We start from the raw sequence: 15,813 nt of genomic DNA, 5'->3' as shown, positions 1-15,813 counted from the left end.
ACGACCGAAGAAATCTAGGAGAGTGTGCCCTGAGGACTAGGGTTGGGAAACACGGCTCTAAAAGCCTTGACGGCATGTTTCTGTACCTGGGTAAGTACGCTCCAATAGGGATTGCTGCAAGGTCAAACGGTCCAAAGCGCCGTCCAATCTCCTGGAAGGAGGAACAGTAGCCGGTGTCTCCAGCAAAGAAGAAACGATGACCCGGACCCAAAACAGACCAGCTGCCCCATAAGGACTGAAAGAAAGGAGCAAAAGTAACACACGTCTGCGGTTGTTTCTCTGACTTGACATATACAGCTCATCTGTGTATTCGTAGAGCCATATTTTAGTTTACTAAATATGAGCAATAAAAAGGTGTGAATGGCAACAGTAATCATACCTTGTTATCGTCCAATGCCGTGCGCTTGCTCCAGTGCTGAGACGGTGTGCAAACAAACGTGACTTCGTCATGGCCCGGGACACAGTTCTCCTCCCACCAGTCCAGCTCCATCACATTCTCACAGCCCATCTTTGCCAGCCAGTCCATCAAACCCAGGGGCACGAACCTGTGACATGCACATTCATTAAGGATTAATCATAGTATTAGTTTAATAAAAAAATAAAAAGGTACAACTTCGTTATAATACTGTATTAACAGCCAGTGCACCACACATACCAGCGTAGCTCCCCTCCAAAGCGTGCATTGAGGCTAGCCACTGATCCAACATCCAAATGATCATAATGAGAGTGACTGATCAGCACTGCATCAATTCTGGGTAGCTGTTTTCAGGTAGAAATGTAAAAACCGAAGTTAGGATCCAAATCCAATCAAATTCTCACATTTCTCAAAATGATAATCAAATCATAAAAAGGTACTGAACCTGTTCCACAGTGCAGGGGGGACCCCTGTACCTTTTGGGCCCCACGAACTGGAACGGGGAAGCTCTCTGGCTGAACATGGGGTCTGTTAGAACATTCACCCCATCCATCTCAACCAGAACTGTAGCGTGACCCAGCCAGGTGACTCTCATACCTGGATGGTCTCGGCGGTCTGAGAAGTCTGGGTTCCGGACAAAGTACGGCTCCATCACTGGGAGCTCGCTATCCAGAACCTGCAGGAACAGACAGGGGTGTGAGCAGCAGAGAAAAGCTTTCTCTTTTCTTTCATTCCGTTTCCAGCCTGCTGCACGGTGTGTTTATGTCTCGGATGTTTATCTACTGAATACTGAAAACAATCTCTTCATCTCTGACTACACCAGTACCACGTCTATTTTTGGGACAGATACAAACATGCTGCAATTTGAACAAATAAGGAGTTAAACATTCTTGTATTGCTGTGTGAAAGCTGCTTTTAAGCCTCTTAATCCCTCACGAGACTCAGTTTCCAGAAGGAGCTATAAATAGTGTAAGACTTGACAAGGCGTGAAGTGTGTTTTATAGTGGGCTGCGATATTAGTGACACCTTCCTACCTCTTTACTTGATGGTAAATTGGTGTGATCTTTGTCCCATAGCAGGAACCTGAGCAGCGTTGGGTAAGAAGGAAACCGCCATGTGGACCAGGGGTTAGTCCAGCGACCATGTTTGTCCCGGCAGGACTTGGTTACTTCTTCCTGCAATAAAACAAAATAGGAACATTTTAGCTCCTGATTGTTTGAAATATAAGATGATTCATAACTGAGGACTGTAGAAATGTTTTAAGGAAAAACAGGGATAATCTGTTTGTTTTTTTAAGTATATGAGAAGGTGTCACCGGACAGGAGGAAGTAATTACCTCCAGTCGGTAGTCCAAACGGAAGCTCTTGCGGGAGGAACGGGAGGAGCTGCTCTTCCTTGTGGTCTGAAGATCCGTCCCTCCACCCTCAGCACCTTGAGCCATTCCACTACCCTAGACAGTACATGCAAAAGTTACAAACCATGATGGAGTTACTTTTTACTACCACAGAAAAAGGTGACATGATTTGTCATATTTTTTACAGGTTGCCTCAACATGTGTCAACAACAGTGACTTTGAGTTAGGTTTTTTTCCACTTAAGACATTTAAAAAGTTGTGAAAATTACAGATTACTATCCACTTTTCAGTATATTACAAAGCAGGTTAAAGTACTCTACCTCCACCAGACTTTCGCTCTCCTCTGCCGCTACTTTTGAAGATGATGGCTTCTCCATGAGTTCACCACACCTAACATGAACCGACACAATACATTATTAAACAAAAGCAGCTTCACAAACTGCCTTGCTTCAAAGGTTCAGCAGAAGCTACAGAGGAAGACAAAGGCGCTGCACATCTGCACTAACATGCTGATAACAGCTAACCGTTTAATTGTAAAGGTTTGCATGTTAAACCGGAAGATAACATTTTATCACTTTAACTGTATTCAAATTAAACTGCTCTCAGAAGTGACATTTTCGTGCTTCAACATACAGTGCACTAAATTCAGTTTCCTAATTGCTCAAACAGTTGTTTTGTAACGTTGATCAGGAAGTAACTGCCGTGGAGATGTGCAGATAAGACAAAACTAAACAAGCTTTTTCATTCCGATTACACTTGCGATTGTGTCTGCTAATGTCAAACTTAAAAACAGTCATTGAGTCACTGTAGCCCCAAAACAGCAACATACTTACTTTAAGGACAATATCCCCCTAAAATATAGCAGTTCAATAATTAAATGTTGCCTAAGATCCAAGATCCTCGTCAGATTGGACTGGAAAAGGGCAACATATTCTTAAATGATAATACAGTTTAGGTGAAGGAGAGAACATGGTCGCACTCACAAAGTGCACACACAAATGCACTACTGCACAGCTAATCACAACCCCTCCTATCCTGTTATCATCAACATGGCAGAACACACCCTGAATGCCAATCCACTCACCGATGTTTCCCACAGTACATGATCCGAAACAACTATGATTGATTTACATCTCTAAACTGCCTAAAAGGCAAACAGATGGATCCGCTATGGCCAGTCGATCACTAATGCAGTAAATGCAACAAAAGCTTGACAGAGCACTTTGGCTCTTTGGGCAACTCTGTACATTAAAGCTGGAGCATTGTGAATGGACTTTACTCACAGACTCTGGAAAAACAATGCAGCTCTGTGGATGACAAAGATCTGTGCAGCCAGCCATCATTCCTGATGTGTTCATGGAAACAAACACAAAGCAGACCTCCTACTTTGCTTGAGGTCGAGTTATGCACGTATTTTTGGTGAATTTAGCAGAAATGTGAGCTCTTGCATGGGTTAAAAGAGAAACACTAGTATCCAAATCAGCTGCTACCTGACATGCACATGAAAGATAGCAATAATGCACACCATCTACAATAGAGGCTTTAAAAAAAAATCAGCTGTGGCAGCATGAAAGGCGGATTTAAAGCCCCCGTGTCCGCAGATGTTTGGCTGCAGCAGGTCACAAACCTACCTGAGGAAGGACGGAGCTGTTCTCTCAGCGAGGAGACATGTTTGTTGTGTGCGCTTTAACAACTTAGTTGGGAATCATTTCTTTCTTTTTTCCACAGATAACGGTTGGCAGAGGTTTTCTCCAGACCGGTCTACATCACTGCGGGGCGTTGTGTGGTAACAACAGGCGGCGGAGGTGAAACATGCGGCTTAACTTGGCGTTTCGGAGCATGTCTGCTCTGCTGCTCGGCTGCGCTGACGTCACGACAAAGCTTTGGTCACGTGACCGCCTCTAAAGACTACAATTGGTCCATGAAGGACTACAAATGAAGCGGCGATGCTGTCAACAGTGTTGTGCAAGTTCATACTTCTCATGAACTGGTTCAAAGTTCAGTTCACATAGTTTAAAAATGAACAGTTCACGTTCATAGTTCACCATTTTCACTTTGAACTAGTTTAAATTCAGTTCATTTCAATATTTTTAGGTGAGAAGTACGAATGAAACGCCCCCTTATCCTTTTTTTTCATTTATTTTTCATTTTGATCGAAAAGGTCTGGGCTTGAAGCATAAAGCTTATCTTGGGTCAGTGTATCTTTTGGTCATTGGATTTTTCCATCATGAGTGGGAATCAAAAAACAAAAAACGATTGGTTTATTTGATTTTCCTTTTAAAACAAAAAACAAATATTGAATTACACTGCATTTTTTCTTTTTTTGTGTTAATATGATTTAACAAAGTTTCAAAATACGCTTTTATTTTCGTTTTCTATTTCATATAAGAAAAATGAAATCCCTAGTCAACAGGAAGGAAAAAACGAACCAAAAACAACCTTTTATTCATATTCGTGCACCGGAAGCTGGCATTTACAACCGAGTGAACTTAGTTCTGGATATTTAACAGGCATTCCTGTGACAATTCTCTCCAGGGGAAGTTTGATTTTAATATTTTATTGGTCGGGTTTACGTGACTCGGAAATGGCTCTGTATGCTGCAGTTCGGGTAACCATGGCAACCATAGCGGCGCTGAAACAACAGATTAATGATTATTTTTTAAAGATTGATTAAGGACTTGTTCCACAGCGGTTTGACGCACAAACACATTTCCTGCACGTTGCAGCAGATGAGTCTCCTGCAATGCTCAGAAATGAGCGTCAGAAGATTCTGTGCTCGGCATCATCTGAGGAGAAAAAGGCTACGCAGAGCTGGAGAGCGCTTTGATTCAATCTATTTATGAGGTTTTTATTCAGATGTCCACAGTATATTGCAAATATACACACTGCATGCGACGCGAGCGAGAGTCAGCGTCAAAAACAGTTCCATTGCTTTATTTTTTATTGCACTGTCTATACTGGTTGCGAGCGACGCGGCGTCGTTTTGAGCTGGACTTTGGTCGCACGCCCTGCTTCTATTTTCTTCCCGTCGCTCACGTTGAAAACCGGTTGAAAGTTGAAAAAAAAGTGTAAAGTGTAAGCGCTGTAGGAAACAGTCATTTCAATAGGCTACAAGAACCTCAATAAAGTGGCAGCTGCTGGAGGGAGATCGCCAGGCTGGAAGGTTCTGATAAGATAATAAGATATAATAAGAATCTTATCTTAATCTTATTAGGGCTTAATTTGTCCCGGATCCTGCCGGATTGATCGTGTCCTCTGCTTTTTCCCCACATCCCAGTAATGATCTGACATGCTGACATGTTTGCACCGCACGCCGGTCACTCCAGCTGTTCGCTGTTTGATTGCGTAATCACACGCCGTTATTAATTGTTCGGTTTTTTCCCCACTTATTCCACCGAATAATAAGCTTGTTTTCTGTTTAGAAAGTACAAACGTAGGGAGATTACAAGTAATCACCCATCTTTTACTTGTCCCTTTACTCTTTTAGGAGTCGGCTAATGTTAGGAGTTTCTTTCAGGAGCGCACGGGCGGGTGAATAAAGGCTGATTTATGGTTCCGCGTAAAATCGACGGCGTAGCCTACAGCGTAGGGTACGCGGCGACGCGCACCGTTCGGTGACCGCGCCGCGTACCCTACGCTGTAAGGTCTGCGTTGATGTAACGCGGAACCATAAATCAGCCTTCTAAAAAGCGAGTCTCAGCTGTCAATCAAAAGAACGTGGTAGAACGTGGGGCCGATAACGCGTTCAGAGCGGGTCCGATGCCACGCATTGCGGCGCAACAGTCGGACGCTCGCATGCAGTTAGGACAGGCTGTTAGGGAGCCGTAGCCTAATTTTTGTTGACCGCTTTGATCACTGATCACCCCGATCACGTTTGCAGTGTACACGTTTAAAACCCATTAAGCATGTCGGAAGGCCGTTGTGGCTGAGTTTTGTCATTAAACGCCATAAAACTTCTGTCGGACTCAGCGTAGCCACTTCTCTGTCAGCAGCGCGTCATGCAAATATACAGGACCTAACAATAAACTCTCAAGCGGCTCTTAAAAGTACAGGAAAGCCGCAATACCGGCTCTCTGTCTTCACTGGGGGTGCTTGCTGGAGAAGGTCGGGTTGGAAGAACCTGAGAGAGCTCCATCAGCCATACCATGAATTCAGGCGTCAGGTAAAGTTTGTGCTGCAGTGCAATTTATACATATAATGATAATCACGTGGATACCTCACGCGTGGGACTAAATTAATTCTTCCAACCCGACCTTCTCCAGCATGCACCCCCAGTGAAGACAGATAGCCGGTCATTCGGCCATGATGAATCAAAGCGCTCTCCAGCTCTGCGTAGCCTTTTTCTCCTCAGATGATGCCGAGCACAGAATTCTGACGCTCATTTCTGAGCATTGCAGGAGACACATCTGCTGCAACGTGCAGGAAATGTGTTTGTGCGTCAAACCGCTGTGGAACAAGTCCTTAATCAATCTTTAAAAAATAATCCTTAATCTGTTGTTTCAGCGCCGCTATGGTTGCCATGGTTACCCGAACTGCAGCATACAGAGCCATTTCCGAGTCACGTAAACCCGACCAATAAAATATTAAAATCAAACTTCCCCTGGAGAGAATTGTCACAGGAATGCCTGTTAAATATCCAGAACTAAGTTCACTCGGTTGTAAATGCCAGCTTCCGGTGCACGAATATGAATAAAAGGTTGTTTTTGGTTCGTTTTTTCCTTCCTGTTGACTAGGGATTTCATTTTTCTTATATGAAATAGAAAACGAAAATAAAAGCGTATTTTGAATCTTTGTTAAATCATATTAACACAGAAAAAGAAAAAAATGCAGTGTATTCAATATTTGTTTTTTGTTTTAAAAGGAAAATCAAATAAACCAATCGTTTTTTGTTTTTTGATTCCCACTCATGACGGAAAAATCCAATGACCAAAAGATACACGGACCATCTTGCCCACCTTTTAACATAATAGAATATGCAAAAAGAACAAATGAAGTATCATGAGGGTCCGTGTATCTTTTGGTCATTGGATTTTTCCGTCATGAGTGGGAATCAAAAAACAAAAAACGATTGGTTTATTTGATTTTCCTTTTAAAACAAAAAACAAATATTGAATACACTGCATTTTTTCTTTTTCTGTGTTAATATGATTTAACAAAGATTCAAAATACGCTTTTATTTTCGTTTTCTATTTCATATAAGAAAAATGAAATCCCTAGTCAACAGGAAGCAAAAAACGAACCAAAAACAACCGTTTATTCATATTCGTGCACCGGAAGCTGGCATTTACAACCGAGTGAACTTAGTTCTGGATATTTAACAGGCATTCCTGTGACAATTCTCTCCAGGGGAAGTTTGATTTTAATATTTTATTGGTCGGGTTTACGTGACTTGGAAATGGCTCTGTATGCTGCAGTTCGGGTAACCATGGCAACCATAGCGGCGCTGAAACAACAGATTAAGGATTATTTTTTAAAGATTGATTAAGGACTTGTTCCACAGCGGTTTGACGCACAAACACATTTCCTGCACGTTGCAGCAGATGTGTCTCCTGCAATGCTCAGAACTGAGCGTCAGAAGATTCTGTGCTCGGCATGATCTGAGGAGAAAAAGGCTACGCAGAGCTGGAGAGCGCTTTGATTCAATCTATTTATGAGGTTTTTATTCAGATGTCCACAGTATATTGCAAATATACACACTGCATGCGACGCGAGCGAGAGTCAGCGTCAAAAACAGTTCCATTGCTTTATTTTTTATTGCACTGTCTATACTGGTTGCGAGCGACGCGGCGTCGTTTTGAGCTGGACTTTTGTCGCACGCCCTGCTTCTATTTTCTTCCCGTCGCTCGCGTTGAAAGCCGGTTGAAAGTTGAAAAAAAAGTGTAAAGCGCTGTAGGAAACAGTCATTTCAATACAAGAACTTCAATAAAGTGGCAGCTGCTGGAGGGAGATCGCCAGGCTGGAAGGTTCTGATAAGATAATAAGATAATAAGAATCTTATCTTAATCTTATTAGGGCTTAATTTGTCCCGGATCCTGCCGGATTGATCGTGTCCTCTGCTTTTTCCCCACATCCCAGTAATGATCTGACATGCTGACATGTTTGCACCGCACGCCGGTCACTCCAGCTGTTCGCTGTTTGATTGCGTAATCACACGCCGTTATTAATTGTTCGGTTTTTTCCCCACTTATTCCACCGAATAATAAGCTTGTTTTCTGTTTAGAAAGTACAAACGTAGGGAGATTACAAGTAATCACCCATCTTTTACTTGTCCCTTTACTCTTTTAGGAGTCGGCTAATGTTAGGAGTTTCTTTCAGGAGCGCACGGGCGGGTGAATAAAGGCTGATTTATGGTTCCGCGTAAAATCGACGGCGTAACCTACGGCGTAGGGTACGCGGCGACGCGCACCGTTCGGTGACCGCGCCGCGTACCCTACGCTGTAAGGTCTGCGTTGGTGTAACGCGGAACCATAAATCAGCCTTCTAAAAGGCGAGTCTCAGCTGTCAATCAAAAGAACGTGGTAGACCGTGGGGGCGATAACGCGTTCAGAGCGGGTCCGATGCCACGCATTGCGGCGCGACAGTCGGACGCTCGCATGCAGTTAGGACAGGCTGTTAGGGAGCCGTAGCCTAATTTTTGTTGACAGCTTTGTACTGAACACTGATCACCCCGATCACGTTTGCAGTGTACACGTTTAAAACCCATTAAGCATGTCGGAAGGCCGTTGTGGCTGAGTTTTGTCATTAAACGCCATAAAACTTCTGTCGGACTCAGCGTAGCCTACTTCTCTGTCAGCAGCGCGTCATGCAAATATAGGCTACAGGACCTAACAATAAACTCTCAAGCGGCTCTTAAAAGTACAGGAAAGCCGCAATACCGGCTATCTGTCTTCACTGGGGGTGCATGCTGGAGAAGGTCGGGTTGGAAGAACCTGAGAGAGCTCCATCAGCCATACCATGAATTCCGGCGTCAGGTAAAGTTTGTGCTGCAGTGCAATTTATACATATAATGATAATCACGTGGATACCTCACGCGTGGGACTAAATTAATTCTTCCAACCCGACCTTCTCCAGCATGCACCCCCAGTGAAGACAGATAGCCGGTCATTCGGCCATGATGAATCAAAGCGCTCTCCAGCTCTGCGTAGCCTTTTTCTCCTCAGATGATGCCGAGCACAGAATCTTCTGACGCTCATTTCTGAGCATTGCAGGAGACACATCTGCTGCAACGTGCAGGAAATGTGTTTGTGCGTCAAACCGCTGTGGAACAAGTCCTTAATCAATCTTTAAAAAATAATCCTTAATCTGTTGTTTCAGCGCCGCTATGGTTGCCATGGTTACCCGAACTGCAGCATACAGAGCCATTTCCAAGTCACGTAAACCCGACCAATAAAATATTAAAATCAAACTTCCCCTGGAGAGAATTGTCACAGGAATGCCTGTTAAATATCCAGAACTAAGTTCACTCGGTTGTAAATGCCAGCTTCCGGTGCACGAATATGAATAAACGGTTGTTTTTGGTTCGTTTTTTCCTTCCTGTTGACTAGGGATTTCATTTTTCTTATATGAAATAGAAAACGAAAATAAAAGCGTATTTTGAATCTTTGTTAAATCATATTAACACAAACAAAGAAAAAATGCAGTGTAATTCAATATTTGTTTTTTGTTTTAAAAGGAAAATCAAATAAACCAATCGTTTTTTGTTTTTTGATTCCCACTCATGACGGAAAAATCCAATGACCAAAAGATACACGGACCCATGAGGCTACACAAAATAATAATAACTGTAATAATAATAATAATAATAATAATAATAATAACGATAATTAGTGGTGGAAGGAATACTTCGAGGATCTCCTCAATCCAACTGACATGCCTTCCACTGAGGAAGCAGAATGTGGACTCGGAGATGAGCTCATCCATCACCCAAGCCGAGGTCACTGAGGTGGTTCATAAGCTCCTCAGTGGCACCGGGGGTGGATGAGATTCGCCCTGAGTACCTCAAGTCTCTGGATGTCGTAGGGCTGTCTTGGTTGACACGCCTGTGCGACATTGCATGGAGGAAGGGGACAGTACCGCTGGAGTGGCAAACCGGGGTGGTGGTCCCTCTGTTTAAAAAGGGGGACCGGAGAGTGTGTTCCAACTATAGGGGGATCACACTTCTCAGCATCCCCGGGAAAGTCTACGCCAGGGTACTGGAGAAGAGATTACGGCCGATAGTTGAACCTCGGATTCAGGAGGAACAATGCGGTTTTCGTCCCGTTCGTGAAACACTGGACCAGCTCTATACCCTCCGCAGGGTGCTCGAGGGTGCATGCGAATTTGCCCAACCAGTCTACATGTGTTTTGTGGATCTGGAGAAGGCATTTGACCGTGTCCCTCGTGCCATTCTGTGGGGGGCGCTCATGGCACTTTTCCACTAGTACTTACTCGGCCTGACTCGGCTCGTCACGCCTCTACCAGTTTGTTTTTCCACAGCCCGGTGAGAAGTGGGCAGGTTGGGGTGAAGCTGCTGTGACCTACTCGATTGCGCAACCGCTTTGTTCATGTCGGCGCTGATGAGAAATCAGCTGGAGCCGCGAGCGGCTGGGGGTAAAACAGCCCGTCTACATCCCTTTTTAATTTTTTCCTCAGCCACCAGGTTTATGAACATCTGCACCTCAGAGTTGGATCACCAAACAGACGTTTTGCGCTTTATAATAAAATCGCTGCGAGCCGCGGGTCGCTCTCGCGCTGACTCCCGCTTCCTGATTCAAACGTCTGACGGCCCCCCGACCAATCAGGGGCGCGGAGGGTGGTGACGTCAGAAATAGTCCCGGCTCAGCCCGCAAAGAACCTCGCCAGAATGGTTACAGAAATAGTATCGGCTTGGAGCGGCTCTACCCGTCTCAGCCCCTAGTGCAAACATGCAAGATGGGGCTGCACCGAGCCGAGCCGGGCAGAGGCGGGACTAGTGCAAAAGCGCCATCAGTGAATATGGAGTCCGGGGCCCTCTATTAAGGGCTGTCCGGTCTCTATATGATCGGAGCAGGAGTCTGGTTCGCATTGCCGGCAGTAAGTCAGACTTGTTCCCGGTGCATGTTGGACTCCGGCAGGGCTGCCCTTTGTCACCGGTCCTGTTCATAATTTTTATGGACAGGATCTCTACGCGCAGCCAGGGGCCGGAGGGGATCCGGTTTGGGAACCTCAGGATTTCATCTCTGCTTTTTACAGATGACGATGTCCTGTTGGCTTCATCGGACCGGGACCTTCAGCATGCGCTGGGGCGGTTTGAGGCCGAGTGCGGCGCGGCAGGGATGAGAATCAGCACCTCCAAAACCGAGGCCATGGTTCTCCACCGGGAAAGGGTGGCGTGCCTTCTCCGGGTGGGTGGAGAAGTCCTGCCTCAGGTGGAGGAGTTCAAGTGCGGTCGGTGTACTGGACCGTCGTGGGGAAGAAGGAGCTGAGTCAAAAGGCGAAGCTCTCGATTTACCGGTCAATCTACGCACCTACCCTCACCTATGGTCATGAACTTTGGGTAGTGACCGAAAGGACGAGATCGCAGATACAAGCGGCCAAGATGAGTTTCCTCCGCAGGGTGGCTGGACGCTCCCTTAGAGATAGGGTGAGGAGTTCGGTCACCCGGGAGGAGCTCGGAGTCGAGCCGCTGCTCCTTCACATTGAGAGGAGTCAGCTGAGGTGGCTTGGGCATCTGTACCAGATCCTCCTGGACGCCTCCCTAGGGAGGTGTTCCAGGCATGTCCCTCCTCCCTAGGGAGGTGTTCCAGGCATGTCCCTCCTTCCTAGGGAGGTGTTCCAGGCAGGTCCCTCCGGGAGGAGACCCCCGGGAAGACCCAGGACACGCTGGAGAGACTATGTCTCTCGGCTGGCCTGGGAACGCCTCGGACTCCCCTCAGAGGAGCTGGAGGAAGTGTCTGGGGTGAAGGAAGTCTGGGCATCCCTGCTGAGGCTGCTGCCCCTGCGACCCGGGAACGGATAAGCGGAAGAAGATGGATGGATAACGATAATAATAATAATAATGATAGCTTTGAAAACAGAAAGTGAAAAGATGCTAAAGAAACCGACAAAACCAATTTAGGTTGTCATTTCATCTCATGCATGTGTATTGTGTCTATAATACTCATACCCACATGTATCAATAACGTTGGTTGCTCAACAACAAGCTGAGAACGGCCAATGAGCTTCAGCGAGCAGCTCAAGAACGGGAGCCTTTGATGAATCGTTCATTACAGTCTCAGATATAATCCATAGTGTCGGTTTAGAAGAAGAAAAAAGTGCGACAACAATGACCCATAACTATTTTCTTCTCTCTCAAAAACACTCCTGCACCGCGGGTTTTAGGAGAAAAAGACGCTACAGAGTCGGGATGCAGCGGCTCAGAAGAGCAGTGGAATACGTGATGATCTCCGCAATTTAAAGCCTTCTATAATAATTGTAAAAATAATTTCACTTATCACGGGTTCTTTTTGGAACGTCACCCCTGCAAAAAACCAGGGATTACTGTAATGACAATATCTCCACGTTGCGAAACTTTCCTTCTCTTGTCTCGCCATGACCGTCATGTTTTTGAATAAACACACACTACGTTTCCTCTGGTCTCCGCGTGCATGGAAAAAAAGCTTCACTGTAGCCAGAAATAACGGAGTAACGCACCGTTTGGTAACGGTAATTGCGTTACTGAATTTAAAAAGTAATGCGTTAGAGTATTAGTTACCGCAAAACTAGGCGTTACTGTAACGCGTTACTAAATAACGTGTTAGTCCCAACACTGTCAAGAACTCGCAGATATTTTCTCTCTCTTCAAGTTCTTTATTTGCAAATATGTTGCGTTCAGTACAAAGTTCTCACAGAAATTAACGTGTTCAATTAAAGGGGACCTATTATGAAAAACAAGTTTTTTCTTGTTTTAACATATATAAAGTAGTCTCCCCTCACCCTGCCAACACAGAAAAGATGAAATGCCACAAAATTCTGCAGGGTCTGTACACCCCGCCCGGCTGAATCTTCCAGTGTCATGTAACTTCTATGAGCCGTTCAGAATCTGCTTCCGTCGTGAGTCACGACAGGAGCAGATTTCCATAGGTCGGCCTCCACTGCTGAAACCACGCCCACAACTAACTCCGCCGGCCGGAGCGTCCATCATTGTTTGGAAGCGGTGACTGTTTCCACAGCGAGGGGACAGTTTTTGCATCGACATTTACCCTCATAAAAGGATCAGTGCCCACAGTACGGACCCGGCAACTGCACACGAGTCAGCGGTAAGTGACGTTATTTTTTAATGTTATTTATATTTGTCTACAAGTATGATCTTTGCATGTGCTAAGTATTTAGCTTAGCTCCGGAGCACCGGGGCTCCTCACCGGACCGGACCGGTGAGGCCCCGGTGGCTCCAGTGTTCCCTAACGGAGCCACTCACTCGTTAGGTAACACGGAGCTCTATTAGTAATACATTTTTCTTCTGTTTATGGTTTCAGATCTTCCAAGCAATGCAGCTGAAGCTGTTCAACGACACCTTCAGAAGAAATACACGGTTCTTCCTTGAGCCAGCAATAGTGCATACATGTTATTTATATACAACTTATGTTCTTTCATTTTTTTAACATTAAAGTTGCCATTTGTGAAAATTCAGTGTTGTGATTTCTTTACAGTTAACATGATTCATTTGTCTTGTAACATAAGAAATGAAATGATGAGGAATCGGAGTAAATAACTGTGGTGTACCTGTTCAGAATTCAATTAAATCTTCCTGTGTGAATTAGTGTGAAGACCAGGTGACCCGTTCCCTCTTCAGGGAACTAAAGGCTGATTTATGGTTCCGCGTTACACCAACGCAGAGCCTACGGCGTAGGGTACGCGTCGATTTAACGCAGAACCGTAATTCAGGCTTAAGATCCCACACTGTGTCATAACTGCATGAGAGCGTCCGACTATCGCGTCGAGCTGCGTGACATCGGACGCTCTCTGTCCACACTGAAACCGTTAAACTCGCGGCCAGTTAGGACAGTCCAATACAAAAAAAATAAAGCAATGGAATTGATTTTGTCGCCGAAGCTCCCTCGCATGGGACAGGCTTTGTGAACTCAGCCGGCTGCTCTTCTCCCCAGAGAGAGGCTTTGGGCTTTAGGCTTTTCGTTCAGACTGCAGGCAAATCTGATTCATATCTGATTCCTTCTCATATCCGATTTTCAGGGCTGACTGTCCACATTGTTTTTAGCAAGTGTCCATATCGGATCTGGCTCTGTTCAGACTGGGCCACATCATTGACTGATCTGACGGGTTGCCGTAGCGACGTCGGAGCGGAGGCGTCACCCAGCGCGTGTATTGTGTGAAGTCATGTAATTGCGACATCAAAAACAATAACAATATGGAGCCAGCTCACATGCTGTTCCATACCTGTAAAGCTGGGCATACACTGTGCAATATTTTAAATCGTTTGAGACTGCCCCATCTCACTCTAATCCTCCCGTCGGACCTCTGTTACTGGAACTCGAGGCTGGTTATGGGCAGGGGTGGGCTGTGTCCACCCAAACGTGCGTCCTGCCCACCCGATCAAAGGTTAGGGGATCATTTATTTTTTTATAATTTTATTTTTTATATATATATAAAAAAATCCCAAAATATCTGTACCGTTTCTGATTGGGTGGGCACTGCGCATCATTTTTAGACATAACAATGAACGCATACCGCAAAAGTTGTGTCTCGGCAGAGGGACCCGACGTCCCAGCAAAATGAGAAACAGAGAAAAGTGTTCAGAACAAAACCACCAGCAAACTAACAAACCAACCAACAAAGCTCAGAGTTAACAAAACAAACCAGCAATGAACAACTGGCAGCCCCGCTCCACTCCTCCTGATGAGCTGACGGGCTGCAGGTTCATGCTCACAGCGCGACTGAAGGCTGCGACCCGCACCGTACGTGGAAATGGTCTTTTTTTTGCTATTAAAAACATGATTTGTAATGTGAATTTGCAACACTTAAACTACAAATAATAGTTTTTGACGTGACATCAGATGTACATGCTCTCTGCGAAAGGATGAGTAGCTCCACAACTGGAAATGGGCGGGTGGTTTGGAGCGTCTGGGACAGTCATATCCGATCTGAGTGTTTGGAGCTGTTCAGACTGAGACGCATCTGCCCAAATGCGATATGAATGCGATATGAAACTACCTCCCGGAGGTGGTTTCGACCTGGTTTGCAAAAATCGGATCTCATGTGGTTTGGGACTGTTCAGACTTCAAAAGAGTCATCCAGTTTCAATCTGGATGGGCTAAAAAACGGATATTGGCTGGCAGTCTGAACGCGGCCTTTGTTCCCTCCCCTGCTACACGTCATTCAGGCAGCCAATCAGCACAGAGCCTCATTATCATAGCCTCCCCTCCCCTCAGAATCCCTCAGATAATGAGGTTAGAAGCGGTAAAACTAGAGACATGGCCCACAGCCTGAATTTCTGTTTTATGTAGAAAAACAAGCTTTAGATTGTTTTTAAGAGATTCAAGGCCTGTTTGAAATATACATTAAATGCCATAATAGGTCTCCTTTAACCCGTTCATTTGAACTCGTTCATGCACAACACTGGCTGTCAAGTAAGTGAAATGTGTTGAGTATCGTCTTTCCTAATGGCACCAACACTTTTTATCATGTTGTAAAACGTAAGCACGAGTTAAAAACGTGTTGTGAGTGTTCGTTTGTTTTGGCTGCAGGATCACCTTTAACTGACAAAATGAATACATAGCTGCGTCTGAAGACATGACAATTAATTAAAGTAACTGTGAAACACATGGGCATAACGTAAGAGTTAGAGTTATGAGTAACTTACCTTGAGTTCGTCCACTTGATCAAAGTCACCTGGACAGAGTTAAATCCCAGGACACTAAAACATTTTGGTCGCGGTCTATCCTGATTAAACTTGCATCTATGAAGACATAACGGTTGCATTGATTTGAGCAACGCATTTTTCATTATTTTTCTTTGTGTCTTAGCAGCACATTGTATTTGTATTTAACAAAGTATAAAAAGTTGAACTGAACACATGTACAACTCTTTAAAC

The 15,813-nt window shown here is 45.0% G+C and overlaps 1 protein-coding gene across 4 annotated transcripts in view; it reads right to left on the bottom strand.

The window, feature by feature from the left end:
- The window catches only part of napepld (N-acyl phosphatidylethanolamine phospholipase D), a 21,858-nt gene extending 6,045 nt beyond the window's left edge, over positions 1 to 15,813 (bottom strand). Inside the window, exons 1-8 of one of the 4 annotated variants that reach the window (XM_061714567.1) lie at positions 15,583 to 15,813; positions 2,090 to 2,159; positions 1,752 to 1,865; positions 1,450 to 1,590; positions 861 to 1,091; positions 656 to 759; positions 380 to 545; positions 87 to 235 (exon numbers count right to left, since the gene is read on the bottom strand). In XM_061714567.1, the coding sequence (XP_061570551.1) occupies positions 87 to 235; positions 380 to 545; positions 656 to 759; positions 861 to 1,091; positions 1,450 to 1,590; positions 1,752 to 1,865; positions 2,090 to 2,159; positions 15,583 to 15,725 (1,118 nt within the window). In that variant the 5' untranslated portion in view covers positions 15,726 to 15,813. Of the gene's footprint in view, positions 1 to 86; positions 236 to 379; positions 546 to 655; positions 760 to 860; positions 1,092 to 1,449; positions 1,591 to 1,751; positions 1,866 to 2,089; positions 2,160 to 2,602; positions 2,772 to 2,853; positions 2,961 to 3,400; positions 3,651 to 15,582 lie in introns of those variants that run through there. The other 3 variants (XM_061714569.1, XM_061714568.1, XM_061714570.1) reach the window with 3 other exon arrangements.

The sequence above is a fragment of the Cololabis saira genome, chromosome 23 (assembly GCF_033807715.1).
Source record: "Cololabis saira isolate AMF1-May2022 chromosome 23, fColSai1.1, whole genome shotgun sequence".
Classification (NCBI taxonomy): Eukaryota; Metazoa; Chordata; class Actinopteri; order Beloniformes; family Belonidae; genus Cololabis; species Cololabis saira.
The sequence above is the reverse complement of the archived record's forward strand: the minus strand, read 5'-3'. Positions and strand labels throughout refer to the sequence as shown.